Source organism: Haplochromis burtoni, unplaced genomic scaffold, assembly GCF_018398535.1.
Source record: "Haplochromis burtoni strain Fernald_Lab_line unplaced genomic scaffold, NCSU_Asbu1 Contig_805, whole genome shotgun sequence".
In the NCBI taxonomy this organism is placed as follows: Eukaryota; Metazoa; Chordata; class Actinopteri; order Cichliformes; family Cichlidae; genus Haplochromis; species Haplochromis burtoni.
Window position 1 is genome coordinate 61,581 of NW_024583166.1, and position 16,150 is coordinate 77,730.

The following is a 16,150-nucleotide window of genomic DNA, read 5'->3' on the forward strand; positions in this document are numbered from 1 at the left end:
ATGGAGGAGTGTTGAATTTTTAAAATCCCAGATTGAAATGCTGTTGTCAGCTGTTATGCTGTAGTTGGTTAACGTTACAGCGTAGTCGCTTAAATCTGAACTATAGTGTGATAAATATTTAACTTGAGCGACAGTTACAGTCACCACGAGCTGTTCATAATTAAAAAGCTGTTCCATAAACATGTTTTCAGACCAATGAAGATGTTTTCTGTGTGTGATGGTAATATTGTTCCATATCAAACATCTGGGAGGAGAACAGCTGTGCTGGTGCAGAACACCAAAGAAAAACATCTGCAAACATTGGCATTTCTGGGTAGAGCCACAGGAGTCGCCCCCTGCTGAACACTATTTTCACACATTGGGAACATAAAAAGTTTTTTACATTAGAAAAGTTTCCCGATGAACACAGAAATGTTTTAATTATTCAACAGGTTCCCAACAATCAGAGAACACCTCTGAACAATGAAACGAGCATAAAACAGAGCCACCTTTGTTTTTCTTTCAGAACGTATTAAACAAAGAATGTTACTGAACAAAGATCTGTTCCCAATGTGAGCAGGTGACAATAAACAAAAAAAAAGATAAACATAAAGGTATAAACAATGATATAAAGTATTTTAGTGATATTCAAGAAAGTTGCAATCTGCTTAGTGAAAAAAGTCAAATATAACACCACGTGACTCAACGGAAGTGACGTCGTGCTGAGTAAGCTCAACCAAGCAGGAAGGAAAACAAACAGCAGTGCGCAGGCGCAGCAGCAGAACCAGGCTGGTCTGACTCTGCCAAAAGTCCGAACTTTATTTTTGTTCGATTTTAAGAAACTTTTAATTTATTGATTGTTTTTTATTCGGCTCGTTTTCGCGGGAGGCTGAGGTCACGCAGTGTCGTCATTGCGCACGTAAACTGCGGCACGAGACGCAGGGAGAGCGCGAGACCCGCCAGCGTTTGTACCACCCGGAAGTAAGGAAGGAAAAGTCTGAGTGGAAGTTAGTAAAGTTTGATGAATTTTCTGTCGGAGGTTCTTAGACCTGCAGCGGAAAGCATCAGGTGAGCCGGCAGGTGAAAATATTCTAAATTATTTCTATTGGTCAGTTTTACTGCTGCGTGACAAGTTTGACTTAAAGAGCAGCTGTTTGGTCTCCGGAGAGCTGACGGGCAGATTTTACTGTAGGAGACGTGTGAAAGTTTCCTGTGAGCAGGAAAATTGTGAAACATCCACAGAAACCCTGCAGACTTGCGCAGTTTATCCGAGCTCGGAAACTCACCTGTTCATCACGTGCTCACCTTTTAATGTCCCACAGAGGGAATGACACTCTGCTGCTGTACACGAGACACGAGGACAGGACATAAAACCAGTGAACACATCAAATAATACAACATAAAACACGTGGGAAACCTCAGAGTTTAGACAAATAATGTAAACTTAAAGAAAAAACACACACTTAAACAAACGTAACTTTATGGGTCATGCTCTGTGAGCGCTTCAATACTGTGCTTTCTCCTTCATGTGCACTAAAAAGTGAAAAGTCTGCACATATTAAATTTCTTCAAACGCGCCTTTAAACTCGGAGTTTGGAGCCAGAGGATGTTCTCCAGATGTGCGTCACATGATGCTTCGTTTCCTGTTCGCTAGTAAAGTTTTTGGCAGGAAATTTGTGCTTTTTTAAATGAATCAGCTTACAGAAAACAGAGAAACCAGACAGCAGCTGACAACATAAAGACTAAATATAACACAGCGAGTCTCACATTTAACTCTTTCCTCCTGAAAGTGTGCTAGGAGGAACCATTGAAGCTTTTTTCTGAACCATCACATTTCGGAACAAAATGACTGGATGTGTACAAGCTACTCTGGGGCGTACAGAGGAGGGCGTCAGATGTCGACTTTATGGGAGAAAAGCTTAAAAACGTTCAAACAGCCAGGTAAACGGTCTGTAATGTGCTGTAACTCACTCTCCGCTTTGGAGTGCACAGCTGGATCCTAGAGGAGGACTTCTGAGAGTCCGGCCTGTTTTTCCTGCACTGTGATTAATGATAATATTTTGATGTAAATGTTTTTATCTGTGTAAAGGAAAATTCAAATGTCAGACAGCAGGTTGTACTTTATATTTGAAGCAGAGATTCTGCGTCATTTACTAATGATTATTAATAAGGTTTCAGTTCATTTTCTGCCTGCTCAGACTCTCTCTGCTCTCCTCTGCATGTTTGCTTTTAAATGTGTAAAGAGTTAAACTTAATACTCATATCAGATGATTTTATTTAAGTTAAGTTGAGTTTTTACCTCGGTTAAATTTCTTTATTACACTCTGGACTTTATCATCATCATCATTACTGTTTACAGCACAGTTTGTAGAACTAGTAGCAACTTCATGAAGAAAAGTTCCAACTGTGCAAAAAAGTGAGTGTGTGTGTTTTTTTTCTTGTTAACTCATTCACTGCCAGCCATTGGCAGTGAATGAGTTAAACCCGTTGACTCATTCACTGCCATTGACGGCTATAGCCAATGGCAGTGAATGAGTTAATAATATCAGCAGCAGTGCAGTAACCCTCCTGAACTCTATTAATGTCTAAAAACTTAGCCTGACTCCTCCCTCAGAGCTAACCTGCTGGTTTTGAGACTGAAAACTTTGCTTTTATGGAAATGACTGATCTTCCTGGACTGAGCAGTGACACAGAAATGAAAAACAGGTTCAGGAAAAGTAAAAAAAAAAAAAGTTATTTCAGCAGAAACTCTGAGTTCACTGTCCTCAGGAAGGAAAGTGCTCACATCTGCACGGACAGATGGAAACATCCAGATCTCTGAAGGTCTCCGATATTTAAAAGCCCCAGCATGTTTAAAACGGAGTTTTCTTAGATCTTCTGATCATATCTTTTATTTCTTTAAAGATTCCCCCCTTTCTTTTTTATTTTTTAAAGGGAAGGACTATGAAATTCATCCTGCAACATGACTGACTTCCTGTTGTATGTTATGCAAAGCAGAGGACAAGTAAAGCGAGTCAGGAGAATTGCACAGAATTCATTAACAAGTCAAAAATCGCCTCTGTGAGCTGAGCCGCTCCGTTTGATCCATGGAGGCAGCGTCACTTCCAGACTAAGAAATCATGACTGAGTGTTTTCAGATGCTATCTCATAGCCTTAGATCTGAACACCTGCAGCTTTCATGTGATTGGTCCTTTTCTTCTTTGTATTTGTGGCCATAAACGCTTTAATTATCGGCTAATAGTCTGTCATCAGTGTCAGCCAGTCAGGAAGCATTCAGCCCTCCTGCAGGAAGAGGTCACGCCAGGTGAAGCGACTGCTTTAACCTCCAGATCTACAGAAGAACAAAAACAGGAACCATGTGTTAGACTGCCAGGTCAGCCTGGGGTTCACCTGTCAGGTGTCCTACCTGTCGGGCAGACCCTGTCCATCTGTTGTGGTCCCATTGGTCACAGGGTCTGTGGAGTCTTTAAAGAGGTCAGACAGTGAATTAACACATCAAGCCTAAAAGTAGTCTGATTACTCTGCGGCACTAACATAGAGATGATCGTAAACTTCTGGGCCGATGCAGGCGGTTAGAAGATCAGTAATTTATTTTTAGTTTGTTTATTTTAGTCCCTCTGAACTCTTGAGGAGTGAAACATTACAGAAATAAGTCCTTCAGCTCTCTGAACATTTAACCGGTGCAGCTGTGAGAGCAGACAGCTGCTGGGCACTGATAAGAAAACATCAGTCAATAATTCTCATATCAGCTCTGAAATATTTACTTTGACAAACGGACTCTGAGGTTCAAAGTCTCCACAGTCTGTTTGTGCTGACCTGACTTTAAACTGTGTTTCCTGCTCAGAACGAGCCTCGACTGCACCGCTAAGCATGAACGATCAACCTGTTGTTTTATCAGTGAAATTAAATTAAATAATTTTATTTGGTCATTTTTAATACATTTCCAGCATCGAGCTCATGAGCCTGATTATTTTTGCACATGCACATTATAAAATAAGTGTAATGTATAAAAATTATTACATGACATACAACTTACAGTTTTCCTAAAAATCAAAGCAGAAATTATTGGAAAAAAAAAAAGTTAACTGATAGAAAATGTGTTTCTTTGTTGTCATAGCGATGAAGAGGAGTCGGATGTTGGCGGTTCTGGTGGGCGGAATCTTCTGCGTGGCTGTGATGTCACTGTACCGCATGCTGGACCTCATGCAGGGGTCAGAGTCTAAGCGATATGGGGAGCCACCTGGTGGACAGGTGGATGAGGTGCGTCCATAAGAGTTTTAATTCTTTTCAAAATAAGAGCCTGTGGATTTTCAAAATAGTGTCATTTGTGAGAAAGAAAATTTTAACTCTTTTTTTTTTTCACATTAACTTAAATTTTCTTTTTAGCTGTGATTCTTGTTATTATTCATAATAATAATAATAAAAATAAAATTGGCCCATAACAACAACAACAACAACAATAATAATAATAATAATAATAATAAGTGGTAGTGGTAACTTTTAAAATTATATAAATATTTCATTACCAAGGAAAGAGAAACAAATTCAAACTAATTATAAAAATTGAACCAATCAGATCTCTGGGGTTTTTTAGGATTTGGCCCACCTCCAGCAGAAGATCGACGGGTTGGAGCGTCTCCTTAGCGACAACAACCGATTGGTTGCCATGCTCCGTGACACTCTGCTCCAAAGCAAAGCATCAGCGTGGAAAAGAGCCAACAACAGTATAGACTCCGCCCTCGGCAGGAGGGGTGAGGCTCTTCCTGGCTGCCGATTGGCTAAAGAGATGAAGGATGGAGTGGACGGAGTTCAGGTCTGCAAAATTTTACATTTATATTTTGTTCTGTCTCAACTTTAGAAGATTTAACTGACAACATTTACTCAAGTTTTTCAGTTTTTAATTTTTTATTACTTTTTATTTAAAGATGCTGATATCAACACTTTATCAAACGGGAACCAGCAGTTTAACGTGTGACTAACATGGCGTTGGCGTGGATCGGCTGTAATGTCAAATGAATCAAACACTTATTTAAGATAAAATTTATTGATCTTAAAAGTATTTGACCCTGAACACAGGCAGATATGGTTAGCATGTTTAGCATGTAGCTGCTAAATAAATAAAAAAGTAAATCAATGATGTTCAGCATCCAAACACAGGCTCAGGGAATCTTTCAGAACACACTGGTGTGGATGTAAACGAGCAGCTCGCACACACTGTGTCAGTTTCATGGATGTGTTCGTGCTTCCTGTTTACCTTTGGTTCCTTGACGTCACAGTTACGTGATTCTGGTTTGGCGCCTCAGGTGAATACACTGTGAAAGTTCATCCTCCTCACATACTAACACACATTCTGATCTCTGTAGATTATAATACACTAAACTATGAAAGTTACACTGGCACACATCCAGCCTGTAAGGACAGAAATGTCCTTTTTTCACTCTCTGAATATCTAGAATAGCATCCCAGCAAATATTTTTATGCAGAGTAACGGTTGTTTGAGTGTGTCCACCTCTAGTTTGAAAAGTCATGCTGACATCAGAGGGGTTACCTCACTGTCTGCTGGACATCCTCCTTGGACTTCCTGTGTTTGAGAATTGTCTCCTTTTATTGATTAGAACAAAATTAAATAAAAGAAGCTTGATGAGAACAGCTTGAAGGGTTCATAGTGCTGGAGTCTGGAGACAGAGAGTTTCTCTTATTGATCAAATCATGATAAAATCATCAGATGGATACATTAATAATGATTTTATTTTTTAGTTTAAATGGGTTTCATAAGTTTGAATGAAGAACTGAAAGTTACAATAAATATAAATATTCAAAGGAAAACGTGTGTAAATCTTTATTAACATATTCAAAGTTTTTATTAACATAGAAATAAAGTTTTAATAATAACCCCTCCTCCATCAGCTGCTGGATGTTTATGACCTCCTGCCCTTCGATAACCCCGATGGCGGTCCCTGGAAGCAGGGCTTTGAGATCACTTACAAGGGCGACGAGTGGTCGGAGCAACCTCTGGAGCTCTTCCTGATTCCACATTCACACAACGACCCTGGTGAGTGAGACTCTGAGACTCTGATGGCGTGACGGTGGCTGAACTAACACGTGAAGGTGATTTGGTTTTTTTTTGTTCTTGTTGTCACAGGCTGGATAAAGACGTTCGACGCGTACTACCACGACCAGACGAGACACATCCTCGACAACATGGTGGTCAAACTGAGCGAGGACAGCAGGTACGCCCACTTCCTGTGCACTGACGCGCCTCACAGACGGCTTCCTAAACCTAACACTAAAGTCAGGTTTAATATTAAAGCAGCATTTATCAGCAGATTTGCATCTTATTATATTAATGTTTTTATTAACCACAGAGAAGGTTTAGAGGTTAAAATCAACCTTCATAACCAGGCTAGCTGAAAACAACCCCACCCAACATTCTGTTCTCTGATGGTGTAAATGTATTTATTTATGTGTTTTTTTTTCTTTGGTTTTCCCACCATGACACAGAAATTAGATCATTTTAGACACCTGTTAAAAATGTTTGGAGCTTTCAGAGTTTTATAAAAAAGTATGATGTGAAGTATGAGTTTTGCCATCATCCAATGAGATCAGGAATAAAATACAAATCAGACTGACGATAAAACAACAACAATAAAACACAAAAACAAAATCATGACGTGAAACAAAGACACAGCAGCACAGACTGATGTTGGTTTGACTCTGAATAGGAAGAAATGATCTTCATATTTTTCCAAAATAAAACTTATTTACATTAAGTTCATCAGAAGTTTGATTTCTTTATCAGTTTGTGCTTCGTGATGCTGTTTATTGATCGAGTTCCTGACAGATTATCGATCATGTCATGTTTTCTGCTCCTCAGGAGGAAGTTAATCTGGGCTGAAATCAGTTATTTCTCCAAGTGGTGGAACGACATCGACGACCAGAAGAGAGCAGCAGTCAAACGGTAACTTCTCCTCAAGCTTCCTTTCATTTTCATGTTTGTTTGGGTTTTTTTTTGTTTGGTTGGTTGTTGTTGTTTTTTTCCAGTCATTTCTGAACATGTCCAGAAAAACCAAAAGTAATTATTCTTCATTTCTTTTTCTGAAAATTAACCAATGTTGTTTAAATACCAGAAACATCTGGAAAACAAGAGGAAGCACAAAAATAAAATGAAGTGATAAACACAGGCAAGGATGTGCAGAGCACATATCTGATATATCTGATGCCATTTCCCCCCTCTCTCTAGTCTGAGCGTCTGCTTTGAGTCTCATCTCTTTATAACATGCTGCAGACACCAGCCTCCATCCAAAAACCCAGCAGTCATCATTCTCGTCCTCTCTAGCTTTTTATCAGCACTGTTCATGTGCAGCTCGTCTGTATGCTCAGTTTTTAAAATCACAGCCCATCACAGCTTCCCAAATATTTGAAGGATTCAGAAGATTTCAGTGGACATGAAGCTCAGGATCAGGACTTTCTAATATAAACATAAAGCGCTCAGCAGCAGATTAATAACAACCTCGTGCTGTGGGGCAATCCTCTCAGACCTTCTCTTTTTTGAACATTGGGTCTGTTTTCAGCAACTACTTCCTGTCTTGTGATGGCAGCTGTTAAAACAGTTTAACCCTCATCCTCTATCTTCATTAATGCTAATGTGTTAATGTTAGTCTAACCAGAGCTCTGTAGCTAACCATCAAGTAGCATAATGTCAGCTAGCATGACTTCACTGACCCTCCAGACATGGCTGCGGTGTAGTTTTCTTCCTCTTTTACAACCAGATTGATATCAGTGCCTTTCAGTTTTGTTGAAATCCTTCAGTCAGACCGTCGTACAAGATGTCATCCTTAGATGGATGCTAACCCCAGAAAATTGTGGCTGTCTGAATGTTAAACTTTATTGTAACAGCTGGGAGGAAAAAAACAGAAGCAGACTTTATTTTTTTAAACTATAACTAAAATTGTAAGCTGTTTCTTGCTTATTCTGAATTTTCCTTTCAGTTTAATTTCAATTTTTCTCTTATGTCATATTTCCTTTAAAAGAAAAACTTGTAAGTTTTAACCTGCTTAAATAAATGTAACTACATTCTTTTCTGTTAATTTTTGTAATTAAAAAAAATATATATTTTCATCATTTGAAGCCATTTTTTCCCCTGTTTTCTGTTTCCTTTCGTGTGATTGGCCAGCCTGGTGGAGGCGGGGCAGTTGGAGCTGGTAACGGGCGGCTGGGTGATGCCCGATGAGGCAAACTCTCATTACTTCGCTATGCTGGATCAGCTGATGGAGGGACACCAGTGGCTGCAGAAACACCTGGGTCACATGACTCCCCTGTTTGGCACGTTGTTGTGATGATGTGTTTCCTGTTCGCGTGCTTAACCGTGGCGTTTTCTCTGTGCAGGTGTGAAGCCGAGGAGCGGCTGGGCCATCGACCCATTTGGCCACTCCCCCTCTATGGCGTACCTGCTTAAGGGGGCGGGGCTTCACAACATGCTCATCCAGAGAGTTCACTACTCTATCAAGAAGCACTTTGCCCAGCAACAGACCCTCGAGTTTCTATGGCGACAAAGCTGGGGTAAATAATGTTTTTTCAGTGATGGAAAAATTTATCATGAACAATACAAAACATTTGGAATTTTGACAAATATTTGAAATAATAATTTAAATGATTAAATATTGTAAGTCATTTAAAAATGTGGATTAAATTCAGATTTTTATTAAATTTTTTAATTTAATGGTGTTACTGAAGAAAATATAGTCAAAAAACTTTATTAATAACCAATGAAATACCAAAAGGAAAAGGGGCAGTTAGAGTGTTTAACTCTGCCCACTTCCTGTCCATCAGACTCCTCCTCCCGTAGTGACATCACATGTCACATGATGCCCTTCTACAGCTATGATGTGCCGCACACGTGCGGTCCAAACCCAGCGGTCTGCTGTCAGTTTGACTTCCAGCGGTTGCCTGGGAGACGGACCTTCTGTCCATGGAAGATCCCACCAAAGCCAATCACAGACCAGAATGTCCATGAGAGGTGAGCAGGAAGCGGGGCCAAAGAGAATAACAATATTATTATTATTCTGTTATTATTATTATTATTATTATTATTATTATTATTATTATTATTATTATTATTATTATTATCATCATCATCATTAGGTGTATTATTGAATTTTGGAGCTTTCTTCTTTTTAAAAGAAGGGTTATTTTATTTTATTTTACTTTCATTTTTAAGGAATTTTCGTGATTCATTTATTTATTTACCATTCAAATTTAGGCACCTTTTAAAATTGTTTTAAACTTTTTTTTTTTTACATTAAGCAATTTTATTGAAAATAAATTGAAATTTTTTATTCAAAACTGTTTCATGGATGTTTTATGTTTTAACATAATTTCCACCTTTTTAAGTTTTTTTATTTTTCTTCCTTTGAACTTTTTTCTTGACATTTTAAATTTTGATTGCTTTTTTAATCTTTTTTAGTTTTATTTTCCTTTTCTTCTTTTAATTTTTCCTTGACATTTTCTTTTTTTTAACCTTTACTTTGAATTTCAGGTATTCTAAGTAGAGTAAAGGTTATTGTATTATCATTGTCATTTTCTAGAATGACAGTGATAATACAAATAGTTTTCTAACAAACTTCATTAATTTAACATAGCAGCTTCTCTTCTTCTTCGGTTACTTTGCTGTATTTCTGCTAGTTTTGTTGTTAATAATCACTCTGATTGATCAGAGCTTCTATTGATCCACCTGTCGTCCTCTCAGAGCGCTCCTCCTGCTGGATCAATACCGTCAGAAGTCGCGACTCTTTCGCTCATCTGTCCTTCTTGTTCCTCTTGGCGATGACTTTCGATACGTTGAGTCAAGAGAGTGGGACGTTCAGTTCAACAACTACCAGAAACTCTTTGATTACTTCAACCAGCACCCAGAGCTCCACATCAAGGTGAGCTCCCAGGACACCTGGTTCCCAGGTGGGACCAACTGATTATCAACATTTGGAGACATTATGTTGGTCTTTGCTGTTCTTGAAGAGGCCCGAGTATACAGCCATGTGGAACTCCACGTGTGATTTTTGCCTGCTAATATTTATCATTACTGCCTGACAAATAGGTTTCTCTTTGCAAAAATGACTCAGACAAACTTGACGCAGTTCCACAGGGTCTCGATCACTTTTCTAGAATATTTTATTTTATTTTCCATTTGTTGAATGTCACGCTAATATCCAGTAAATACCCATGCAAAAGAGTTTTTTTTTAAATTATTATTATAATGAATCACAACTCTGGCCATTGTTGTTTCAAAAATTGATGTGATTTAAAAACTATCAGTGTGCTTATGTCTCATGTGAAAAATGGCAAACACAAATATGATTCATGATATCTAAAATATTCTGAAACAACATCTGGACATACAATACAAAAGTGACAAAGAAAGCAAATGAGGTTGTTATCAGTGCAAACAGTCAAGTCAGCAACATCAGCTCTTCGCTGATCGACAGCTTTCCTCTTCTCTTATTTTCAGGCTCGTTTCGGGACGCTTTCTGATTACTTCCAGGCTCTTCATCGGCGTCTGAGCACCACGAGAACGACTCTGCCGAAGCTCCGAGGAGACTTCTTCTCGTATGCCGACCGAGACGATCACTACTGGACCGGGTACTTCACATCCCGGCCATTTTACAAACGCCTTGACAGGAAGCTGGAGGCCACGCTGAGGTACCGCCGCTCTGTGTGGTTACACGATACAGATCATGATGTTGTCTTTATTTTTATGGTGACTGTCTGAGTCTTCTTTCTGTGTCAGAGCAACAGAAATCCTCTTCAGCCTGACACTGGCTGAGATGCGTCGTTCCCATAGCGATGGTCGTCTGGCTGAAAATTTTCCAGCACGTGAGTACTTCCAGTGGCTGACAACGGGGAGGCGGAACCTGGCGCTCTTCCAACACCATGACGCCGTCGCTGGCACCGAACGGGAGCATGTGGTGGTTGACTATGGTACCAGGTAGTTACTTCATGTTAGCAAAGTAGCATGTTAAGATAATCGGGAAATAAAAGCAATACATTTAACTTATTAAAAGGTCAATCAAACACAAACAGAGCATTAATCTCTGCCGTGTGAAAGAACAGCCAGGTAAACGTTGAAGTTTGCAGTAGACACATTAGCAAGGAGGGTGGAATAATAGAAGAAAATATGTACAGCACTTTCTGTAGTGAATTGCTTTTATAACTTTTTTAAACTGACAAAAATGACCTGAGAAAATACAAAATACGGTGTTTAAATAATGATATCTAAATGATTTCATTTATTAAGGGAAAACTGCTGATCTGTTCCTGTGTTTAAAAAAAAAAAAAAGTGAAATAATTGCTCCCTAAACCTAATAACTGATTCTGCCAGCCTTGGCAGCAAGAACTGGAATGTAGCATTTGAGATAAAGTCTTGTTTTTCCCTTTTATCATAAGAAGTGATAGTGTTGGCCCATTCCTCTTTGCAGAATTGTAATAATTCAGCTACACTGCAGGGTTTCCTAACATGAACGGTCACCCAAAAAATTAGATTTTGTTTTGAGTCAGAGGGGTGAGTTGCTAGCGTGTTTTGGATCATTGTCTTGCTGCATAACCCACAAATGTGTGGTTTTATTAATTACAGCAACTCGCACAGGTCCCAAAGGACCAAAGCAGCCCAGACCGTCACACTACCACCCCCATCTGTTGCTCTGTTGATCTTTTTATGAAGTGCTGTTAGTTTGATGCCAGATGTAATGGAACGGAATCAAGGTGCAGCTTTTCTTCCCCCCACAGAGTATTTTCCCAGCAATCTTGGGATCATCCATATGTTTTCTGGCATATGTGAGACAAGCCTTTTTGGTAGAAGTGGTTTTCCTCTAGAATTCTCCCGTGAGATCCTTTAGCCTGCTTCAGTTTGTAAAACAGTTTCTGTTTAAGTGAGTTCTGATTCAGCAGGTCTACCAGGAGTCAGGTCTGCGAGTGGCAGTGAAACTGAGCTCAACTTTCCAAAAAATGTGCTCAATCACAGTTACTTCATAATTAAACAAGAGGGATAATTACTTTTTCACACAGGATAACATTTTTTCTTAATAAATAAAGTTATAATTTAAACAGATTCATTTTCTATTTAAACAAATTGCCTAATATCAAAATTTGTTAAACATGTAAGTGTAACAAAACTGCAAAGAAATATTAGGTATGGGGAAAAAATACCTTTTCACAGCACATCAGTGTTAGCATCACCTGTATCTGTGTATTATTTTTAGCATTAGCCTGTTTTTTTTTTGTCTCATTTGTTTCCTCCATGCTTTCTGTTGAAGGACGGCGTCGCCACTGGCAACGGTAACAGGTACCACCACATCTAGTGTGTGCAGTTAGCATTTAGCATTAGCCTCCCATGACACCCATTCATCTAGATTTAGCATCTAACACTAATAGTCCATCGCTCCTGTTAAATAAGCGTGTTGCTGGCATGTTTTTGCCGTGTAGACTCTCAGTTGTCGTGTGTTTGGAGACTTTAAATATTGAACTGTTTCGTGAATTTAAAATTAAAGGAAAAAACATAAAGAAACAGAAAATTTTAGCTAATGTTTGTTTGTTTTCCAGGTTATTCCAGTCGATCCTGAATCTACATCAGGTGTTGCAGAGCTCCGCTCATTGGCTGCTCCTACTGGACAAGAGCCAATATCACCACGACCAATCAAAGCCCTTCTTACAAATGGTGACTTTTAACTTTCCTCTGGACTTCATATATTTATGAAGAATGTTTTTAATGCTTTCATCCTTTAACGTGATTTATATCCAAGTCCATGTTTTTATTCTTGGTGGAGCAGCTTAGTTCACAATAATCCTTCTTTATGTCATACTGGGCCTTGGTGCAGATCCTCAGGCCATCCTTCATGTCCTTACTCCTTAACGAGGCTTCACTGACTTTAGTAACTTTTGAAGTTAAAAGATGAGTTTAGAAAGTTTTAATGTTAGAAACGATAAACTGTTTTAATGTTGTGACTTTCCTCCAGGACGAAGTGATCTCGGCGCAGGACGCTCTGCCTCAGAAGACCACGCTCTCACTCAGTTATGAGCCGAGGTATGTGGGTGGAACTGAAGAGGCCTTTTTTTCCCCTTTTTAAAAAAAAATTTAAGGTGTGAATTTAATAATGAAATAATCCAGTTATTTTATTATTTTACTACTGCTGTTTAAACTGAGCTTTATTAATACTTTTCATATTGTGAATGTGTAAATTGAAAAAAGGGGGGAAAGAGCAGATATAATCTCAATTTTGTATTTACAGTTCAGATTTTAGACGATCGTCTTTATGTCAAAACACAAAACAATAAAGTAGAAAAAGTGTCTTTAAAAAGTAATAAAATTTGTGAGAAAAAAATGGCGGGCCTCTGGGAGTGTAAATGTCAGTAACTCCTGTTAGCAGCTGACTTCAATCACAATTACTTCTATTGATTATTGGATTCTGCTTCAGGTCACTGATCATCTTTAACCCCACCGAGCAGCTCCGTACCTCTGTCATCAGCGTCGTCGTTGACTCTCCGGACGCACAGGTTATTGACGCTGAAACGGGCCGACAAATGTCCACTCAGATCTCTGCGGTGTGGGCGGAGCCAAGCCGGCCATCCACAGACACTTTCCAGGTGAGAACCAGCTCACTGATCAGGTTATTGATCACTGCGGTTTGCTTTAACTTCCTCTTCTCTCACTCTAGCTCTCCTTCGTGGCTGAACTTCCTCCTCTGTCACTCGTCGTGTACCATGTGACCAAAGCATCCTCTGGCTCCACCCCTCGGGCACGCTACACAGTCCATCGTCGTGGCAACCCGCTAGATATCCACACCGAGCACTTCCAGGTGTCCAGCCTTCAAGGATCTGAGGCAGACGCACCCCTGTCACTTAGCAACAAACACGTCCAGATATGGAGCTCACCTGAAACGGGCCTGCTGGAGGTCAGGATTTTCAAACTAAAAGTCTGTTGTGTGAATGTTGTTGGCAGACTTCCATGTTCTTAGTAACAAACTGTAAGAACTGATACATTCAGTAAAAGGGATTAAAAATAATGAAAATTCAAAAACATGACTATAAAATGTAAAAATCTGAGTCAAGATTGCTTCAGTCTCTGTACGATTACACCTTCAAAACCAGCAAAGAAGAAAACAAAATGTGAATAAAATCATGTGTGGTTAGATATCATCTTATTTTCAAAATAAGGTTTCTTTTTCACTAAAGCATCTTGTTGACCTGCTTTTACTTTGAAATCCAGAAGCTCCGCCTGCAGTCTGGTCTAGTCCGTAAGATCCAGGTTCAGTTCCTGTGGTACGGAACCAGAACCGGATCCCGGGACAAGAGCGGGGCCTACCTGTTCCTGCCCGCGGATGAGGGGGCTCAGGTGAGACCAGCATGAACACACCTGAAACTCTCGCTCTCGCTCTGTCCTCTGACTTGTTGTTAATGTCTCCTGCAGCTCTATACATCCTCTGAACCTCCATTGGTCCGCATCTCCAGAGGTCCCATCTTCTCTGACATCACTTCCCATTTCCCACACTTTACACACACAGTGCGACTCTTCCACCTGGATGGTAATGACTTCATTCATAAATTTATAAAATAAATTATAAATGATTGTAAATATGAATTTGCTTTGAATAATTCTTAAGCGTCTGCTCTGCCTGCCTGTCCCAGGGCATGCTGGGAAATCCCTGGAGATTTCAAACTTGGTGGACATTCGGTCTCAGGTCAATCGTGAGCTCGTCATGAAGATTGTTAGTGACGTTGCCAGTGGCAACCGCTTCTACTCTGACCTCAACGGTTTCCAGGTTTTTACACAATTCTGCTGCTTTTATTTTGAAATGCAGTCCCTTCTGTGATTCCTTACTGAGTATTGATCTGTTATCGGTATAGATGCAGCAGCGTCGAACGCTGGCAAAGCTCCCCCTGCAGGCTAACTTCTACCCGATGACATCAGCGGTATTCCTGCAGGACTCGACGAGTCGCCTGTCGCTGCTGTCGGCTCAGAGTCAGGGTGTCGCGTCACTCAAACCAGGTGAGCCCACAGTTTACATCACATTTCTATTCTGTTTTAATAGTAGCAAAATTATCAGATCAGTAACGTTGCTGTTTAAAGAGTCACTGCAGTTGGTGTGTTGACCTTTGTGACTCCTTAACTGTGCAGGTGAACTGGAGCTGGTGTTGGACCGGCGCCTGCAACAGGACGATAACCGCGGCCTTGGGCAGGGTGTCACCGACAACAAGCTGACAGCGAGCCTGTACCACTTGCTGCTGGAGGACCGTGGGGGCGGGGCTAAGGTAAGGGACAGAAATAATAGTTGGCAGAAATAATAGCTAGATTTGTCGGTGGGGCCTAGTCTCACGGCACAGTGTTTTGTGAGATCAACGCTCATCACTTTTTCGCTTTTGCTTTTAAATCAAAGGTGACTTGATTACTTTGAGCAGAAAATACTCAGAGTAAAGTTCTCGATATGACACAGAAACAAACCGCCGTCGGAGCTTCGACAATAACAACAAATATTTTTTCTCACTCTGGTTTTATTGTGTTTTTGTTCTGACAGGAAGTGGGAGGAGCCTCAGTTGATCACCTGTCGCTGCTTGCCCACCTGGCCTCCCTCTCCCTCTGCCACCCGCCCATGACCATGGTTGCTACCAGCAACAGCCAGCTGCCAAAGCTCCGCCCTTTCCAGCCACTCCACTTGTCGCTGCCGTGCGACATCCACCTGCTGAACCTGAGGACGCTGGAGGACACGCAGGTGAGAGATGCACCTGGAGTACAGGTATAAAATAAATGATGAGATAATAACCTGTGTGATGTCACTGCGGTAACGGTAAGGAAACACCTGTGGCTCAAACTTCCTGTCAAGGTTCTCGATCAGCGCGAATCGATCACCTGTGTTTGTGTAAACAGGAAGCAGATACACCATCACAGGAAACCGCCCTGTTCCTCCACAGGAAGGGGTTTGACTGTAACACCGCCCCCGAGCCGGCGCCTCAGTGCACGTGGAGCGAGCATGAAGAGGTGATTGTTAAGTCTAATTGTTGAATGTTGCCATTGTGTTTCTTAAATTTGTATAGTCTTAGTTTAAGCAGTAGGATCAAAGCCATCCCTTTGATCCTGACCACCTCTCCAGCCACTCTGTGCTGGGGGAGGTTTTATTGTAGATACATCCTA

General features: G+C 40.3%; 1 protein-coding gene across 5 annotated transcripts in view; it reads left to right on the plus strand.

Annotated features, from left to right (window-relative positions):
• Positions 1–732: 732 nt before the first annotated feature.
• Positions 733–16,150, plus strand: part of LOC102311069 (alpha-mannosidase 2) — a 16,713-nt gene continuing 1,295 nt past the window's right edge. Inside the window, exons 1-24 of one of the 5 annotated variants that reach the window (XM_042215719.1) lie at positions 733–1,047; positions 1,770–1,920; positions 4,097–4,239; positions 4,574–4,792; positions 5,887–6,031; positions 6,122–6,209; positions 6,854–6,937; positions 8,153–8,280; positions 8,365–8,538; positions 8,809–8,995; positions 9,725–9,902; positions 10,481–10,671; positions 10,760–10,957; positions 12,568–12,682; positions 12,981–13,048; positions 13,440–13,608; positions 13,680–13,916; positions 14,231–14,356; positions 14,432–14,546; positions 14,650–14,783; positions 14,869–15,010; positions 15,140–15,273; positions 15,537–15,731; positions 15,887–15,997. In XM_042215719.1, the coding sequence (XP_042071653.1) occupies positions 1,833–1,920; positions 4,097–4,239; positions 4,574–4,792; positions 5,887–6,031; positions 6,122–6,209; positions 6,854–6,937; positions 8,153–8,280; positions 8,365–8,538; positions 8,809–8,995; positions 9,725–9,902; positions 10,481–10,671; positions 10,760–10,957; positions 12,568–12,682; positions 12,981–13,048; positions 13,440–13,608; positions 13,680–13,916; positions 14,231–14,356; positions 14,432–14,546; positions 14,650–14,783; positions 14,869–15,010; positions 15,140–15,273; positions 15,537–15,731; positions 15,887–15,997 (3,369 nt within the window). In that variant the 5' untranslated portion in view covers positions 733–1,047; positions 1,770–1,832. The other 4 variants (XM_042215721.1, XM_042215720.1, XM_042215717.1 and 1 more) reach the window with 4 other exon arrangements.